Source organism: Oratosquilla oratoria, chromosome 14 (genome assembly GCF_046742065.1).
Source record: "Oratosquilla oratoria isolate Oo_2021 chromosome 14, ASM4674206v1, whole genome shotgun sequence".
NCBI classification, from domain to species: domain Eukaryota; kingdom Metazoa; phylum Arthropoda; class Malacostraca; order Stomatopoda; family Squillidae; genus Oratosquilla; species Oratosquilla oratoria.
Window position 1 is genome coordinate 34428239 of NC_134790.1, and position 20873 is coordinate 34449111.

At 35.4% G+C, this 20873-nt stretch overlaps 1 protein-coding gene across 2 annotated transcripts; it reads left to right on the forward strand.

Annotated features, from left to right (window-relative positions):
• The first annotated feature begins 648 nt into the window (after positions 1-648).
• Positions 649-19740, forward strand: LOC143032540 (uncharacterized). Of its 2 annotated transcripts, XM_076197407.1 has the most exons (4): positions 649-963; positions 9559-9633; positions 17846-18695; positions 19482-19740. In XM_076197407.1, the coding sequence occupies exons 1-4, from the start codon at positions 954-956 to the stop codon at positions 19723-19725; spliced, it is 1179 nt and encodes a 392-aa protein (XP_076053522.1). In that variant the 5' UTR covers positions 649-953; the 3' UTR covers positions 19726-19740. The 2 variants fall into 2 exon arrangements, with proteins under 2 accessions (XP_076053522.1, XP_076053523.1); XM_076197408.1 differs by lacking the exon at positions 9559-9633.
• The last annotated feature ends 1133 nt before the right edge of the window (positions 19741-20873 follow it).

Consider the following 20873-nt stretch of genomic DNA (forward strand, 5'->3'; position numbering starts at 1 on the left):
CCTCCTAACAAGCCAGTTTGCCTCTTACAATTACCTATATAGAAATACTAAACTGTTTTATAACTCCAAACCTAGAACACTATCACTGTACTTTGGAGGAAAAAAGTTACTTGCCGGCCTTATATACCGATTGTATATTGCTAATCATAGGACTTATAACGATGGGAAGAAATTAAAATCAAGATGAAAAGATAAATGAATAAATATACAGACAAATTAATAGATAGACAAATGAATAAATAAACAAATTAAAGATTACCGTTCCAGAAGCACAGTGTACATAACTCTTCGCCTTATACCATGAAAATAAAGTTAATTGGCAGTAAGCAGTATTGTTGAATAATTTTTTTAAGTTCAAATATCAAAAATATTTTGTTATTTTGTTTTTAACTTTGTCAATACAGCTGTATAAACTGCTATGGCTATTTATTTTATTTTTTCAGATAAATTTTGGTGGGTAGGGTAGATGAGCCCCGACGCGTCACAAGAGAATAGCATTTCCAACAAAAGATTGGAAAATAAATCTCTTCAGAATTTGAAATTATATTTTCAAATAAAATAGATATTTATATTCTGTACATCAATATATAATAAAATCTTCAAAATCAAATTATAAGAAATATACAATTTCAGTGTGTGTATCTGAAGCGCAATCCAAACAAAATTAACAGCCCAAAGAAAGAGTCGGAGCAGGAATATGAAGACACAATTGGGAAATCAGTTTTTCTCTTTACTTGGAACCGCAGTGATGGCAGTGTTTTGACGTGTGTAATACTATTGTGAGACGAAATAGCAGTGAAGAGATAGGTGAATGAACATAAGAAATTAGTGACAAATCCCAGCTTCCTTGAGTAGGATTGTAGGCAACGGGAAATGGCAATTGAGTGCCCGCATCATTATCAACTGGTTTTGTGAAGCAGACAGGCAGCTCACCCCCTCCGCTCACGCCAAAGATGGAGAAATGTAAGTATAATCCCATTACTGTGACTAAATAGAAATGACAGGAAGTATACATAGTAATTTTCGATCTATTGATTTTTTCTCAACAAGAAATGTAGAAAGTGACAGATGACAGCCTTGGAAAAATTATGTCATAGTGGATATCAGCTGGAAAGTAAACAAATGAATGAATGAAAATGTGTTCCTTTTGGTGTGAATTTATTTTTAATCAGGAAAGTTATGATTGAATGTGACGTGCAAACAATGTGTAGCTAACATAAGCCTACTGAGGCACCCCATAGGAAACAATTCCAGAAATCTTTCATTTGGCATGTGCCTTTGGCTCAACGTATAACCAGATGGTTGAATTAATTGCTTGTGATTATGATAGTTATGATGTATTACTATTTTACTGAAAAATGATCTTTGTCATACCTCTTGTAGTTTTGACTTGAGTTTGTGCAATAGTTTCCCGTTTTCATAGTTACAGATTTAGAGCTGAATTTTATAAAATACTGTAGGATTTTTACTTTGCAATGCATATTTCTATTTCATAAAAGGATAATTAAGAACTTTGTTTAAAGTTTCTGAAAAGTAATTGGATCAAGCTGGTTTTAGTTTGAGTGGGATATTTTTCTGTTTTCATTGTGTGATACCATATTTGGGACCATATTTGATACCATATATTGGGACGTAGCTGGTTTTAATTTGAGTGGGATATTTTTCTGTTTTCATTGTGATACCATATTTTTTTAGTTTTGATCACTTTGAATCATGTAGAGAGGTAATGTATTTATATTTTTTAGTGAAGTAAAGGGTATACAGTGATATATATTTAATCTTCCATTATGTATGTTTTATTAATTCAGAAATATGCAAGATCAGAAATTGAGATTTGTATAAATGTTAGCATAATTTTACAAGTTATGGAAATGGTAAAATGTTTATTGTGATCATGTTTTTAATATAAGGTTTATACTGATATCAGAAAATGTTTGATATGGGTGATAGATGAATTAGGAAAATTAGATTGAAAGTAGAGAGATAGGTAGATGAAGATGAGTATCACTGTCAATATGTAAAAATGCATTTTATCAGTTTTGCTATTGTTATGGCAGTATTTTTAAGAATCTCTGCCACTGTTTGAAGTAACTCTCGCATCATTAACTTAACCTAACCTAACCTAAACATACCTAATCTTACCTAACTGAAGTCCTCAGAAAACCAAATAATAACTGCAATAGTGTCATGTTGCTCTCTTATCTTTATATATCTAGAATTGAAATTAGATAAGACAGAAGTATCACCACCACAGTAAATTTTTAGTTTTGTAAACCTATGCAATATAGCAATAGAAAATTATTAATTTCGTAAATTATAATACATCGACGTAATACCATATGCGATTTTCTTGGCAGAAATCAATAACAAAAAAGTTGCTAAAACCAATTTACTAATGAACAAAGTTGCAGCGGTTGAATGGTACACCATGTTTGTTTTGATAGATACCAGGGTTGAAGAAATGAAAGGATGATAAATTCATCTATTCTGACCTAACCTAATCTATATAACCTAACCTATATTCAGTAATTGGGTACCTCAAATTCTAAAGATCATCCAGGTCATTGTTGTCCCAGATGCTGACGACCTGATTATTATTGTACCATGGGCAAAATTTAACAGATGAAGGCAGAACCCCGTGTTCTCTCATAAAGTCCAAGGAAGTCCTATATCTTTGTAACAGTACTTATTAACATCACCTGTAGTTGGAGAATACCCGGTCCACAATGTGAAAGCCATCGTCTGGTGTCTGTACTGTATCCAATGGTTTTGTTTTTTAGTAGATATGTTTGTAGCAAAGTTTATTGTTATTTATTTCTGCCAAGAAAATCGTATACTACATTCATGAATTTTAATTTACAAAATTAATATTTAATTTTCTAATGCTATATCGCATAGGTGTGCACAACTAAAATAAAACCACCACCACAATGTAAACAATATGCCATTTTTTGGTGGATCCAGCACTTGTCAAAACCAACCAAATCTGAGCAAACCTGCAAAAAACCAGCTAATATATACCCGTAAGCTATGTTTAAATCCTGAAATAATCTACTGTCTTCATGTAAATTTTATTCAGCTTTCCAAAAATGTGATCCTTGTTTGCCTTGATTCACAGTTTTGTGATACCCACTTAACTGCACAAAACCCACTATCTTGAAAAACCATCAATATTGAAAATAGTTACATTATATGTAACCTAATCTAATCTAACCTATCAAATAGAAAACTTAATGTCCATGAGCTTTGCAAGCGATACTGGTGGGATATTATGAAACTGGCCATTATTTCACCAAAAAAATCATACGTAATGTCTGGTTTCACCATTTGAAAGAATAGGTCAAAGTACATACACACAGAAAGTTTCAGCAAGATATGACACCATTAAATGGAGGGTTTTGGTGGGTTTTTCAGGTTTTAGTCAGTTTAAAAAATACCAAACTAATTTTTGGTTGCTGTGATGGTTTCTGGCTAAGAATCTGTCATACTGGAGTGGCCTTCATACCAATAACTAACCTGGTTTAACAGTGTAACTCAACTTCAGAAATACAAGTAAAGAAAAAAAAAACCCTAACAGAATTTTTCATGGCAGATATAGCTGCACCATTGCAGTCCTAATGTGTGAATGTGGTTACTTTTGTATAGGAATTTCCAAGGGAAAACATACTGTTAATTGCATTGAGATTGCTTAATACTTGTTTTCCATGTTTTTTGATGTGGTGATAATGGTTTTCTTGCATAACTTGTCAGTAAAAGGATTTAAAAATACAGAAATCAGTTAGATAGGCCTAGTTACCACCAGAAACAATGGTTGGTATATTTCTACTATTGCAGAAAAAATGAATGCACATCATATAGGTATAGCATCTGTACTCCGAATTTTCATGGCTAGGAGTATGGCAGTGTTCTGAGCATGTGCAAATGCAATGTCACCAATTACATCACTTCCATATTCATAGACAATCATAATAGTGAATACGGCATTGTATCAATTGTGCCTTATTTGTTATGATCGGCTATTAACCTAACCTAACTAAACCTAACCTAACCCAACTTTACCTAACCAAACCTATTATCCAAACCTAGATTAACCTACCTATCTAACCTAAACTAACCTACTATACAGCTTACAATAATGTTCTTGTTCATAGGTTTGCATTTTGCAATTCTTCAAATTAAATGAATTTGGAATTAACTTAAATTCTTACTATGAGGAGTTCATCAGCCTCAGCCATCTTGAGTTTCTAATTTGAAGTGGATGGAGCCATGAAAGTGGAACTTGCTTTAATTATGCTCAGAATTGTGCCATACTCCAAGCCACAAAAATTTGGAGTAAGGATGCCATACCTCTAACCAGTTCAAAAATGAAATCCTACCTTGTTGCGTATTTTTGAGTCATTTATAGTGGGATTTAATTTTAAAAGTAATTCATTTTTTCCAATGAGTTGTGGTATCCTTTCGAGATCTTGTTCCCTGAATTTTGTTGATTAGATGCCACTGAAAAAAGATTATGGTGATACTTTCATATATATGTATATACATATATATGTATATATATATATTACAAAGGATTACAAAGGCGGAGCATGTCGACAGGAGACCTTTTGATCCATATCTAGGTCGGCTGCAAAAAAAAATCATATTAATAATAAATAAAAACTATGATAATGTAAATAACAAATATAATACATAAATAAATGCATAGGTATAGTTAAATAATAAACAAACAGGTAAATAGTAAATAATAATAAATTGACATATAACTAATAATAAATGAAAATCAGACAGACAAATGATAACAAAACAAAAACAAATAATATAAGATAAATTATAATCATTACAGCATCTTACTAAATGATTCTTAAAGCTTCGAACTGAACTACATTGCACTACCTGTACAGGAAGTTTATTCCATTCATTAACTACATGGTTGGCAAAGTTGTTTCTACCTACTTCCAAATTTAATCCATTTCCGGATAGTTTGAGACTATTGTTTCTTGTCTGATTCTCATTCAATGTAAAAATTTTGTCACCTTTGATGTTGTCAATTCCCTTTAGAATTTTAAAGACCTGTATCAAGTCACCTCTGAATCTACGCTTTTTTTAGGGAAAACAGATTCATATGTTTTAGTCGATTTTCGTATGATTTATTTTTTATAATTGGAATCAGTTTTGTGGCTCGCCGTTGTACTTTTTCCAGTCTGTCAATGTCTTTAATGAGATTCGGTGACCATACGGAAACAGCATATTCCAAATGTGGACGAACTAACGATTTATATAGCTTGTTAATGAGTGATGGACTTTTGAAATCAAAAGATCGCGCAATCAGTCCTACAATCTTATTTGCTTTCTCAGAGGCTGAAATACACTGCTTGGATGATTTGAGGTCATTACTGATAATTACGCCGAGATCTTTTTCACTATCCACTTTTGTTAACGAATTTCCAAATAACTTGTAATCGTACTTACTGTTATTTTTACCTATGTGCATTACCTTGCATTTACTTGTGTTAAATTTCATTAGCCACTTTTCAGACCATTGCTGTAATTTATCTAAATCTTCTTGAATATCTAATTGGTTTGAGTGATCATTTGCCACTCCGCACAGTTTTGTATCATCAGAAAATTTGGAAACAGTAGATTTTAGTCCATGGTCTATATCATTTATATATACTATGAATAGAAGTGGCCCAAGAACGGAACCCTGAGGAACTCCACTTGCAACACTTTTCCATCCAGAAGTTTTTCCATTTAAAACAACTCTGTTTTCGACCTTTCAACCAATTACTAGTCCAACCTAATAGGCTACCACTTATTCCATGCAAAGCTAATTTAGTAAGTAGTCTTTCGTGTGGGACGGTATCAAAAGCTTTTGCAAAGTCTAGATATACTAAATCTATATTGTTTCTTTTGTCATAATTCGAGATAACTGTGTTGTAGAATTCGAGTAAGTTAGTCACGCAAGAACGTTTCCGTCTGAAACCATGCTGGCTATCATTTATCAAACGGTTACTTTCTAAATGATATTCGATAGCATCTCTGATGATAGTTTCCATTATTTTTCCTACGATTGAAGTCAAACTTATAGGCCTATAGTTATTTGGATTCTTTTTGTCACCTTTTTTGAATATGGGAGTAACGTTAGCTAGCTTCCATTCTCCTGGGACATCTCCGGATATGATGGATTTCTTGAAAATAATTTCTAATGGAACAACAATCTCATTTTTCATTTCCTTTAAGATTCTTGGATGCCAACCGTCAGGCCCTGGTGTTTTATTAACTTTGAGTTTGTCTATACACCTTTTAATTTTTTCTTTTGTTATATATGTATATATTTATGTGTGTATATATATATATGTGTATATATATATATGTGTATATATATATATGTGTATATATATATATATATATATATATATATATATATAATACTGATGACCCACTTTTGGAGAAGAATAAGCAAAGATATAGAGATCTGTATATTTCAATCACTTACTGTGATCCTCTTCAGCAGATATGAATTGATATTCATATCTGCTGAAGAGGATCACAGTAAGTGATCGAAATATACAGATCTCTATATCTTCACTTATTCTTCTCCAAAAGTGGGTCATCAGTATTATTTTACAAATGTGCTACGACATAACTTTGTTGTGATATATATATATATATATATATATATATATATATATAATATATATATATATATGTATGTATATATGTATATATGTATATATATAGTTTTGCTACAAGCCTTTTCAAAAGCTTGTAGCAAAACTAGACTAGAATTAACTCGGATTGAGACTCAAGTCTTTCCTCTTCTCTTCCTAGCTACTTCAACTTGTATGTCTCGAACAAAATGTATGTGTATGTGTGTGTATGTATGTGTATATATATATATATATATATATATATATATATATATATATATATATATATATATAATATTGTGCATGTATTACATATATTGCCCATATGTTTGCTGAGTGACAAGTTATACACAACCAACACTTCCAGGTCCTTTTCTTTTGTTTTTGTAATTATTTTACTATTCCAGGGAATGATTAATTTTTGGTCTTAAGCTTATGCTATTATCTACCATTTTGCATTTGAACATCATTTTCCACACTTGGTTTGAAAGCTACATCTCATTTAGATCTTTTTGTAACAACCAGCAGTTTTCAATTTTCATTTTTCTCATGATCTTTGCATCATCAGCAAACATACTAGTGTAGCTTGTCATATCTTCCATCTCATCATTTACGTGATACCTACTTGTTACTTGAAGTATTTATCTAGTTGTAGTTTACGGGACTGGAGCCATGCTCGTGTTGACCCGTTTTTGTATCTCTCTACATCTAGTTTGCTTTTGAATTCATGTATATTTCTGGCATTAACTGTTTCACTGTTCAATTTGTTCCAGACGTCAATTACCCTGTGTGGGAAACTGTTCTTTTTCAGGTCTCTTCTGTAACTGTCTTTCTTTAGTTTCTTTGCGTGTCCTCTTGTTTCTCTTTTGTCCCATTTTAATAGGTCATCTCTATCAAGAACTTCCATTCCCTTCATTATTCTAAAGATGGTCAACAAATCGCCTCTCTCCCTTCTCTGCTCTAGTGTTATCAGTTGTAATTTCTCCAATCTTTGTTCATATGTCAAATTTGATAATGTAGGTGCCATCTTGGTCGCCGCTCTCTGGATTCTTTCTAACTTCTTTGTGTTCTTCTTTGTGCTTGGTGCCCACAATGATATAGCATATTCTAGTTTCAGTCTTATCAATGCAACAATTAATTTCTTAACCATCTCTTCATCCATGTAGTCGAAAGCTACTTTCATAGATCTTAACCGATTGTAAGTCTCTCCAAATATCTTATTTACCTGTTTGTCAGGAGTCAAGTCACTTGAGATGATTACTCCTATGTCCCTTTCTGAGTTAACTTTTTTGACTTCTTTATCTCCAATCATATAGTTTCCCGAGACTCTATTTTTGCCCTTTCCGAACTCCATTATGCTACATTTCTTGATGTTGAAATTAATTTTGTGTTTCTGACTCCATTCCCATACTCTATGTAAATCATCCTGTAACAATCTGCAATCTTCTTCCGTTTTCACTCTCTTGAGCAATTTAGCATCGTCGGCAAAGAAGTTCATGTAACAATTCACTCTCATCCATATCATTTATGTATATGGTAAACATTAAGGGAGCCAAAACAGAGCCTTAGGGGACGCCACTTTTTACTTTTTCCCATTTCGAGTTTTTATCCCTAATAACCACTCTCATCTTCCTTCCAATCAAAAAGTCCTTCATCCGTTCCAACAGTGTCCATTTCTAGGGCCCCACTCCACTGCTGTTTTAGCGATTTGCAGGGCCCCACCTTGTTTCTTCTTTTTTAACATATGTAGTTGTCTTTAATATTCCTTTTATTTTGGTCATAGCATTCAGAAAAAAAAAATCACATAGATTAAGAACATTACATGTGTCAATACTGAACTAAGCTTTGTGGAACCTTTGTCACTGTTCTCCATCTTGACAGTCCAATTAAACAATGTACCTTTCAATTCTTCAATATGCCCCAGTTTCCATGATATTTGATTGTGAGGTAACTTATCAAAGAATTACCCCAACTTTTAAGTACAGCTCACATAATCCATCAAGCTCCTCTTCTTTCTTATTCCCCCTCTTCTACCTCTGCCTTCATTATTCTGGTTTTGTACATCTTTAAATCATTACCAGGATATTGTGAGGCTCAGTAAAACACTACTTGGACTATGTTATAATAGGAGCTTGTCAGCTGGAGTCTGTTTTATGAGTAGTTGTTAAAACCACAAGTTTCCAAGGCCTGTGATAAAGTAAGAATGGAACTGATAATTAAAAGATCTTGTATCATAACTAAATTACTGAGTAGAGTCATGCAATCTTCTTTATGATTGGAATCTAGTCTCTACTCAAAACTGATTGTTGATCAACTCTAGTATTATCTTTTCTACAGCTTTCTATAAATCTCTCCAGTACTCTTTGGTGTGATACTGTCCACAAGGATAAAAGTACTGGTTATCACTGACAAAATACTAATACTGAACAAATCTGAACCTTCCAAAATAAGTCCTTGTTTTTAAAATTTAGTCACATGACTAGTTGCAACTAAATTTTTGACATATTTTGTAATCGAGTCATCTTTGGTTTGTAGCTTAACCCCAAAAGACTGATGTGAATGATTTTTGTACCTAGTGTAGGTCTTATGGTCTCTTGCAATTTGTGACTGTAGGGTCGATGGAATGTACCTATTTTAGGGCACTCTACAAAACATTGGTAGAGTGTTTTCTGGCCACAGGATTGGATCAAAGAGCAGTTTTCAATCCAAAAGGAAAATTTGTTATAATAAATTTTGATTTGTTTATTTTTATGTATTTTGATTATGTATTTATTTGTCTATATTAATTTTTCACAACCAAGGCACAAAGTCTGCAAAAATATTGCATCCGTTAGGGGTTAAGAAGGCTTAGCATTTGTAAGACTTTTGGTGATACCTGTATTACAATTAACATCTTCCACTTCTACAGCTGAAATGAACTACTTGATTTCCCAAATGGATGCCATCCAGAGGCTGTATCAGCATGCACCATATAAGAAAGATGGTAATGGTTAATTTTACACCTGCCACCCCCTGTGGCCTTCTATCATAGATTTTCAGGCAAATTGCATGAATGTACTTCAAAAGCTCCATGGGCATGCACCACATAGAAGAAATAGTAGTTCTGTAAATCCAGGAATATTTAGTACCAGGTTATTCATATACATACATGACAACTTTGTTGCTCATTGCCAAGTATTGCTTACATAGTGGTTGTGTTTTGAGGGACTGTTATGTGGGAAGCACTGCAAGGTACTGAAATGAGCAACAGTTAGTTATCTAAATGGGGGCATAGCCAAACTAACCTGCCTAACCTAATTTAACCTAACCTAGCTTAATGTAGCTGGGATCTATCTTTGGAACTACTGTATCAGTAAAGGTTGAATCTGTACCTAACACTGATTTACAGGTCCATGGTCTCAATATTTGACATGAAGTAGGCTGTGGATGCTGTTGCTAGGTGTATTTTCATTTCATGATCATGTTCAAATGTTTGGATGTGACCATTAGTTTGGGTTTGATTGTCTTTAGTTTTTACCATTTCTCTTGTTCAGACCATATTTGTCAAGCTATTGACATTGTCGCGTGTAATACAATGGGTTTGTGTTAGAAATTAATTGAGAGGTTCTCTAAATCCATTTTACATTGAATAGATCTACAATAATCGTACAAGGTGGCAACTCCTCAGTTTACAAATGTAAACGAATGCCTTGGAACATCTAGGTTAGGATGATTCTTAATAGTATTCAATGTTCCATACACAAGATTGTAACACATTCTCATATCACAAACCCTTACTAAAAGAAGACCTAATTTTAACTCTTGAAGGAATGCAATGTTTTGCATCTCATGTCTTTTGGAAAAGGATATACTGCACAGTTATGCATCAGTTGTTGAAACAAAAATATGTCAAATTAAATATGAACAAATCTTAGATTCCTCCAGCATAGGATATATGTTCAGTAGAACCTCTATTCTCAAATGTCTCACAGCTCAAACAAATCAGTTCTTGACTAAAAAAAAATAAGAGAATTTGTTGGTACTGTAGGCAATCAAAATATTGATTCTCAATCAACCCAATCAGAGAAATATGGAGAATGGGGGTGAAATTCAGTTTTGTGGAAGAATATCACAATTATAAAGCTGAATCCAGCAGATCAATAAACTTGTTTCAGTCCTTGACCAAATTGGCCCTGTGACAGTTTTCTAGAACAGATTGTGGTCAAGGACTGAGGTTCTACTATATGTTATAGATTTAATCATGAAGGTTCACCTTCAAACTAAACTGTCAATGGAATGTGGGCCTTTTTGATACAAGAAATGAAAGCTGTTCATCTTGTACTACCTCATCCCATATATTGTGATTAGCATTCATGTCCCCTCCACAGTAGAGGGTTTAGGAGAATCATTTGATACACTTGGAAATAAAAACACCTCAGGGGAACTCTTCGACTAGAGATTCAAGAGGCAATGACTAATTAGCAGATCTTTTCCTCAAAGTCATAAGCGTTGCACCTTGTTATTTCTCAACACAAAGTTTTCTTTTCAAACTATTAATTTCCATGACCTAAGTCGTTTACAAAAAGTTGTTTACATCAGCCTTGTGCAAAGGTTTCCTTGGTTTGAACATTTATTTCGAGTGGGTATTCTCTTGCCAATTTAACTGGGCTTCAGAATCTTATTGGACATCATTTATGCTAGATTTTTTCCAATAGAAGAATACACTATCCTTTTACAATTGTACAAAAACCTGCACAGTTCTGTTAGATTATCACCACTTTTGAACTTCAGTCATCCATCCTTGAAAGTTTTTATTATATTTCTGCAAGACCATGGGATTATAAGGACCAAGAATTAGGTTTAGTTGAATTTTTTTCTCTAGAATTATTCCATATATTTGTAGTATTCTCTGAAACAATCCTGTCTGGTAACCAAAACTTACTGAAGATTATCCTTAAATTTCTAAATTTATCAGTTGAAATTTCTAGTGACATGAGCATTTAAACTGAGTTAAGTACTTACAATGATTAAGTAAAATTTACTATATATTGGAATGGCATAATCGATTTACCTAAGGGCTTGACAATAGACATAAATGTTTGGTTGTCCTGTGAGACAGACATCTCCCTACCACATATCTTCAGAACTCATGGACACCTTCATCTCCAATAGGAGTTGCAGCACCGAGGTGATGAAACTATTAATAGATCTATTATTATAATAGAGATGTAGTGGCATACTACAAATGAATGGTGGCATGTTGTAAGCCCTTTAAGATATGTGAAATGCACCTGAAGTAAAGGAAAATGATGAATTAGACCAATGTGGTAAAGGGAATTAAAAACTAATCCCACTTAACACAGGTTTAATAACATTACTGACAGTCCCCTACTTGAGATTTGTTCTTGAAGCTTGTTCATTTATAGCATAATTCAGATTTCAAGGATACTTAATGTCACAGATAAAGTCTACTCAAACTTTCTGTCAACTATATTATGTTTAAACGATGAACACATTCCCAGCAATCTTTCTTTATATTCCTACTCTCCTAAGTTAGATAAACTTGGGTTTCAACACTACTTCACATGTTGTAAATTTCAAATGCAGGGTTCAGTTGTCTGTCAGTCTCATACTTAAGTAATTGACACACTGCCAGCAACCTGCCATAATTCAGGGTGTACACTGGAGATAGCTATAACGTTTCAGTAACTGTCACTCCCTCTGAATAGTTTGTGTGCCTATGAAAGTTCAAGCTAGATGTACAATTGCAGACACATGAACCTGATGCAGCTTAGCATAGAACAGTGTGTATATAAGCTCCAGCATAAAAGTATTCATAACTGTGGTAAGAAATCAAGATGCACAGTTGGATTATTCATTTATTTACCCCTTGTAACTGGGAGATAGGGTTGATGAAAGAGTATTAGGATGGTTTGGACACATGGAAAGAATGAGTGAGGAAAGATTAGTGAAAGAAGTGTGGAAGGCAGAGGTGGAAGAAATGAATATGAGGGGACGTCCTAGGATGAGATGGATGGATGGGGTGAAAGGGGTATTACAAAAGAGAGGAATGTCTATTGAGGAAGGACAGCAGAGGACAGAAGATAGGGGTGAATGGAGAGGGGTTGTTTATAGATGATGCTGTGATGCATGAGTGGGTGGGGGGTGAGGAAGTATATATGAGAAAAAAGAATTGATGCAGCCCGAAGGGATTTCTCCCCGTCTTCTCCTTTTCTGCATGGGGGGACGGAGAGGGGGGGGTCGCCGAATTTATGAAGCGGCCTTGCTGTGGATGTGCTGTGTCTTGCGACACTGCTTCTGACCCAGGGCAGTGGACAGGATGCAGGGATGACCCATCATCTGGGAGGTGCCAAGATGTAGGGAGGGAGGATGGTGGAGGGCAGTGGAATATATAGGAAATTGAATGGGTGGGAGTGGTTTCTGTGCCTTTTTCTTATTGGCTACCCCCCGTGTAAGGGGGAAAAAGCCTTTGGTATATGTATGTATGTATGTATGTAATTCTATAGAGCTGGACTGATAATAACAGGTGCCTGTATGAGGTGGTCCTGGGACAAGAATTCAGAGTTAAGTCTCCTTGCCACTCATCTTTAAACCTTGTTATAATCCACATTTTCATTTGGAGGTGCAGCCCTAAGGGGCTGGCACTTGATCTATATACTGGGTCGAAGATCTTTTTCTATCAACTGTGCCTTCATTTCATCCACCTTTAAATTCAAGGAGAGCTGATAAATGCTCCCCAGCTTCTACATCTTTCAGTCAGTAACACAGAAACAGTCTTATGGTTTCTTCCTTGAGAAATCTATGGGAAATCCCAGGGACCAATGCCAGCCACTGTGAAGCTGCAGGTTTACAGTCCACGAAATTTGAGGCAATAGTTGATGTTATTATATGGTTCTGATTGTGTATGAAGTTGGTGTGTGCTTTGACTCTGCTATCCCCTTGTAATGAGGAAAAACCCTTTTGTATATATGTAATAGTATGGTGAAATGCAGAAACTTTAAACACTGCTTCACACTGGGTCAATTCTTACCAACCATTGTGAATTTTAATAGCTAGAAGAAAACTTTGGTTGGAGTATTCTAAACTTCCCTTAGAACATTTCGACTTAGTGTCTAACTTTTGTAAAGGTTTACCCTCGCCTAGTTTGCCACTCAGTTTCTCAGTATATGATGCAAAGGTAATTTGACTTTTGGATATTCAAAATACAGAAGATTGTAACTGAAGTTGTTTCTACTCAGACTCACAACTGTTAGCAAGAATCAGCCCAGTGGGAAGTTGTCTTGAGGTGCTGAATAAGATCAGCAACCTGTGTGGCACCACTTAATCATTTACTAGGTTCATTTCTCTGCAGCAGTGTGTAAGGAAGGAACTTGAATGTTATGATTATGGATGAACATTGGTGGAATTTATATGGGCTTTAGTATTTGTGTTCTGAATTACATAGGATAATATATTTCCAGACACTTTTCTTTTAGTTTTCTGTCAATTTTTACCAATCACCCTTAATTAAAACCTCTCTCTCTCTCTCTCTCTCTCTCTCTCTCTCTCTCTCTCTCTCTCTCTCTCTCTCTCTCTCTCTCTCTCTCTCTCTCTCTCTCTCTCTCTCTCTCTCTCTCTCTCTCTCTCTCTCTCTCTCTCTCTCTCTCTCTCTCTCTCTCTCTCTCTTTTCTTTCTATATATCTCTCATCTGCTCAAAGAAGAATGCTTACCTGTTACTCTCCTGAAAGCCATTTTTACCAACTGTGTGGCTCTATATCTTCAGAATGTTGTTGTCTTGGAGGATAGAGACACTGAATATCAGTGATGAAATGTAAGAAATTTATTGAGTGATAGAGACATGTATAGCAAAGGGATAAGCTTTAAGTAAAAATCAATATTACCCAACGAATTTAAGTAAAACATATTTTTAGTCAAACTTATATTGTTGATCCGCAATGCAGGATGCGTTTATGGTTAACATGTTGCATTTGTCTAAGCCAGATTTTAGGACAGATGCAAATATTATGATTATTTTAGATACAGTAGATTTTGTATCCATTGAAAGAGAACATATCATGAGAGCTAGAAGGTGTAGCAATTTTTCATGAGAAGGCTAATTTTGTTCATTTGGATTTTAGATGAAACATGGGTGTGCAGGTTAGTTTCAGCATCAGACTAAGGCTATGCTGAAGCCATGAATTGCTCCAATTATTCCACCCTCTTTTAAGGAATGCTTTTTAAGTTTTTACATCTAGACAACTATTCTACTTCAAATATAACCTCTTTTGTTAGATTCCCATAGGTCAAGAGACTGCTAAAGGATTATCTTTAGCTGTTACTGCTGTTATCATGATACAGTTTTTTTGTTTCAATCAAGCTGTTGTGTTCTGTGTCAACTTTGGATTTTAGATGGAACTTGCGTGTGCACTCTGCAGGTTAGTTACTTCATATATAGGCTGGGCTGATGCCACAGTCATTGATTGATTCTTGCGTGATACACAAACACACACATATACACACACAGACCATCTACAGAATTATGAAAGGGATGGAAGTCCTCGATAGAGATGATTTACTAAAGGGGGGTAAAAGAAAAACAAGAGGACATGGAAGAAACTTAAAACAGATAGTTATAGAAGAGATCTGATAAAGAATAGTTTCCCACACAGAGTGGTGGATATCTGGAATAAATTGGATGAGGAAACAGTGAGTGCAAAAACTATACAAGAATTTAAGAACAAACTTGATGCTGAAAGATACAAAGACGGGTCACTACAAGCATAGCTCTCTTCCCGTAAAATACAACTAGGTAACTATATATACACTCTGAGTCAGTGGGAGAGAAAAACAAAGAAATTGGTTCGACAGAAGGTATGAGACAGCTAAGAAAGATGTGTGGTATGGGAGAAATTGAGAAATGGAAAAACAAAGAGTGAATACAAAAGAGCCAGAAATTTATATACAAGAATCTGTAGAAAAAAAAGTAACTTTGGAAAAAGGTATAATTGATAAGTGGAAAAATGAACCCAAACTCCTTTACACTAAGGCACCAAAGAGGAATCACTAAGCTAAAATGATAAGGAAAGGTTTATGGACATTGACAGGATGGTATAAAGAACAAAGATTGTCCAGTCATCATCCACAAAAAGATAGTGACATTCTAGAGACAATGAAGTTGATCAACTATTAAACACCCTAGATATTAGAGAAGCTCCATGGCCTGATGAGATCTCTATTGGATACTTAAAGAATGGAGAGAATAATTGGTGAACAATGTTAACAGCCTTATTTTGTATTCACTAGAAGGGGTTTTGCTTTGGGATTGGAAGGATGCTAGTATGTTACCAATTTACAAAGGAGGTAATGAGAACAGACAAATGGACAAAATATCAAGAGAGGGACAACTAATCCATATTCAAGATTAACAGCCTTACTTTGTATTCACTAGAAGGGATAGCTTTGGGATTGGAAGGATGCTAGTATGTTACCAATTTACAAAGGAGGTAATGAGAAAAGACAAATGGACAAAATATCAAGAGAGGGACAACTAATCCATATTCAAGATTAACAGCCTTACTTTGTATTCACTAGAAGGGATAGCTTTGGGATTGGAAGGATGCTAGTATGTTACCAATTTACAAAGGAGGTAATGAGAAAAGACAAATGGACAAAATATCAAGAGAGGGACAACTAATCCATATTCAAGATTAACAGCCTTACTTTGTATTCACTAGAAGGGATAGCTTTGGGATTGGAAGGATGCTAGTATGTTACCAATTTACGAAGGAGGTAATGAGAAAAGACAAATGGACAAAATATCTAGAGGGGGACAACCAATCGATATTCAGAAGTAGAAGGTCACGTGTCTCAAATCTGTTAAGATTTTAGTCCATAGGAATCATTGTGCTGCAAGAGATGGATGACAAGGCACCTCACAAATAAATAATGTGGAAATTGGGACATTTGAGGACTTAAAGGAAACTTGAATAGACAAGAGACTTCCCAAAACACTGACATATGAAGTCAATAGTAAAGTATAAGATCCCATGATGGAAGGAAAAAGCTAGTGAAGTCCCACAGGAACTTGGTTCTGACATCCGTCAAATTCCTGATTTATGTAAATGACATGATGGGACCAAAAGTTAGAGAAATCTGTTTGCAGACAATGCAAAGGTCATGAGAAACATGAAGATGAAGGATATAAAGCTTAGCAGACAGACTATATAAGTAAAGATTTGAAAACTGGACATACCTTCTATAAAAGAAAAAAAAAAGAGAAGGGGTGACATGATCGCTGTCATCAGATCCATGAAAACATTGGAGAAAAATTGACAGGGAAGATCTCTTGTTTGAAGGATATTAAGAAATGTGTACAGGCATAGTTCTTTTCTCGTTTGTTATGCTAAAGTAATTACATACAAGCATATAGTCACAAAGCATATGTACATGCACTCACCAATAACTTGTGTATATACATACTCTTGCATAATCACATTCATGCATTCATAGAAAAAGAAGTTAAGTGGACGTTTAATGAATGCTTTCAAGTGTTATCCCTTAGAAAATCCTCCCTCTTTTCCCAACATCACCCATTTTTCTAGAATCCCATAGGTCTTAAGACTGCTAAAGGATCTTGTTTTGACTGTATTGCTCCACCATATTATTATTATTATCATTATTATTATTATTACAATTCAGCTGTTGTATTTTGTGTCAGTGTAGTTTGGTTAATCCCACCGGCATATGATAATGTATAGATTAAGTACATAAAATAAAGGCTTGTAGCATGTGACCATTTTTTGTAAATATAAAATGTAGTTGTTAGTTTGTTTACAAATATACCCAAAATTTCTATTGGTATATTGACTAATGTCTGGGTTAAGTGATAATACAGTTTTGCTTGGTCTTAATGTTTTGTAATGCAAAGCATTTTATATCTTTACATCTTTGATTGGTGTACAATTCATATTGTGGATGGAGTGCTTTGGTAGATACCAAATGCTTGAAGAAATAGTTACAGTAGACAATAAAAATAGTGATTATTATGGAAACCATAATTTGAAATGTAATTTTTTTGCCATAGATTATTGTACTCCTTTTACATGCTATATTAGATTTTATATGTATACAAGGTAGTGTAAATAAGCCTATGTTTTGTCATTAGGTTAAATGTAAATTTCCTTTATGTTTACTAATTGTTTTTTTTATCATTACAGCTGAGCCTAGCAAGAGCCCCGATCCTTTGGTTCCTAACAAAGCCAAAGAACTTGACACAGATAATGCCAAAGATGATATAGGCTCCTTAGCAGACCGTCTCTCCCTTCATAGTATCAAAAGCATCGATCGTAGTGACACCTCTAGTCCAGGACCCACATCAGTCCCCAATTTGGCTCACACACCACCCAATGTTTCTCCCACACCTCCTCCCAACCTTGCTCACACTCCACCTCCGACTTCAGAGCCTCCAGAATTGCCGCCTCCGAATCCCCCGCCTCCGAATCCCCCGCCTCCAAATCCCCCTGCTAAGGAATCACCTTGTACTGAAGAAGCAGAAGCCCCACCCAGCCAGTCTCCAGCTGGAGGAACCCCATCACAGTCCTCCTCTTCTATGTCAGCATCCTCCTCCTCCACCTCAGTTACTCAAAGTGCGGGAGGGTCAACTGCTCCACTCAATCTTCCTCCGCCACCAAGTGAGCCTCCTGATGCTCTCCCATCTTCTCAAAGCTTACCCACCAGTGCAGGTGTCTACTCCAATTATGGAGGATCCATGGGGACTCCAGCAGCTGGTAATTATACAGGTGCAAGTCTGTACAGTGGGAGTCATCCTTCTTCAGGCATATACAGTGGGTCTGCTTCACTTGGCAGTCTGTATGGCAGTGTTGTCGGTGGGCCTCCTCCTGTGCCACCTCCTCCACGTGAAGAAGAAGGGGCGGTTGGGGGAGTGCACCATAGGAGAGAGCATTCTCTAAATTCTATTCACTCCATACACTCAGTTACCTCCCTGAAAGAGTTTTACGATAAATCCATCAACCAGTTCATTTCCACCTCGCCAAAACTCTCAAACAGGTATGTGTAATAAATTCCTCTCAAGTTACAGACTAAGTATATGATACATTTTTCATTTATTCATGATGAAATATTATTTTGCTTTTTATAAGAAATTGTCCCAAGTGTTTTGACTTAATTACAAGTTAGATTTAATGATTTTTAGATTAGATAAAACAAATAAGTTTACAAAATATTCAGTACCAATTTGTATCACTATCTGTTTGAATAAGATGATTTAGTGAATTCATTCAAGATTAGAAGTTTGATTTAAGTTATATTTGGTGTTAAAGTATAGATTCATGAAGTGTGTGCTAGGAAAATCACTTGAGATAATTAGTTTATTGTTAGCCTCGAGTTTCACGTAGTGGAAAACCCACAGCTCCAGTGGCTGGCAATAGACCTCAGGGTAACCCCCCCCCCAACAGATGTCTCTGTAAAGAAAGTTTAGACTAGTCTATATTGTATTAATTTTTCTGTCACTGAATAAAAGTATGAGGAAGATGTGTCAGATCTCCTTGTGTGATAAGATAGGAAAAATACATTAAAAGTTGATACCAAGAGATTCTAAGGTCACTCCAGGGACCAAATATCAGCCCCTCAGGGTGGGTGTGCACTTTAACTGGACAATATTATGGGTTCTGAGCTCTTATCCAGTAGAGTAATAATAGTTTTCAATCACAAGTCCAGCATGGGCTCCTGGACAATGGTGAATCACATGTCTTAAAAAGGAAATTGTAGTCTTTGTATATTATTTTGTTGTTTTTAGATGATGTACCTTGTTTTAAAGATTCCTCTTTACTACAGGGAGATGGAAATGAATCACATGGCCAGCCTATATGGGAGTATTGCAAGCACCGACTATGGGAACCTCACCGAGATGTTTACGGACCCTGTAGAAGAAGAGGCAAGTCAAACTTTTTTTTCCCATCTCAATCCTGTAAATAGCTTGAATTGTAAATACACAGTTTTGACTGAAATAGTGGAAATTGATGAAATGAAAATTAGATTAGGTGATGACATTCATAGTAAAATGGGGACAACTTTATGAAAAATTTGGTTCGTCAGATTTCAATTTTTGCATCCAAAAGGAGACCCATAGTTAATGAAGAATTAAATCTAATTAGACATGATAATTATAAAGCATCCATTTGCTGATGTTAAAAGTTAATTCTGGTAAGTCAAAGCTGTGTAATTTAACTTTCATTCCTATGAAGGTTTTGTATTGTTTGTACATAGGCTTGCATACATGAAAAATTACTTCCATTTTCTATATACAGCAAAGCTTGACATGTAGTAAAGAGGAATCTGGCAAAGATATGTGCATAGTAGAAGTAAGTTGATCCTTGGCATGTTAACTGAATTATTGATTGATTTTCTATGTGAAAAAAAATCATAAGAAAGCATGTTTATGGTCAGTGGCATAAACTAAGTGGATAAGTAATTAAGAATTCAAACTTCACTTTGTTTTCTGCCTTGCACAAGATACCAAAAAAGTCGGGAAATCCTTAAATATGTAGCAAACTAGCTCATGCCATTGTTGGGCAAGCAAGACCTTGCATTTCCAACAGGGCATGGGCCAGCATGTGGAGGTCAAAGGAGTGTTGATCTCACTATGGCTGCTGGATAATTTTAGTCTGTATCGTATCAGCATATTGATAGTTCATGCAGAGCAGACAAGTATGGGTAGGCCTTAGTCCAATATGTGAGGTCTGTTTGAATTGTTACCTTCAACAGAAAGGAGAGGAAAAAAAAAATTATATTTAAAACCTAATTTTAAATGTACATACACCAATAGTTTTTTTCCCCCTTACAAGGGAGGTAGCCATAAGTCAAAGGGATAAATCCACTCCCACCCATTTCATCCCCAAATACTCCACTCCTATATGCCACCCCTCCCTCCCTCTTTTTCATTTAGTTTATATAATTTCATGCAACCCAAAGGGATATTTCCTCATCTTTTTCTAGTTTTCGCATGAGGGGACAAGGAAGGAGGGTAAATGAAGCAGCTGGACCTGCTGTTGTTGTTGTTGTCGTTCCCTAGACTGTCTGTCCGAGCAGTCCCGTCTCCCCAAGGAATGCTACAGCCGAAACTTGGGGATCGGTGCCACCTGCGTAGAGCTGATGGCCAGGGGTGGTTGCTGCTGTTTGGCCCCCAACTCTTGGGGTTGGGTTTGGTCCCACGACGTAGACGCTGCA

Excerpts from the sequence above, each read along its gene's own strand:
- LOC143032540 (XM_076197407.1), top strand. Across the intron at positions 9,634-17,845 it reads TGCACCATATAAGAAAGATG|CTGAGCCTAGCAAGAGCCCC; the intron begins GTAATGGTTAAT and ends TTATCATTACAG. Across the intron at positions 18,696-19,481 it reads TCGCCAAAACTCTCAAACAG|GGAGATGGAAATGAATCACA; the intron begins GTATGTGTAATA and ends TCTTTACTACAG.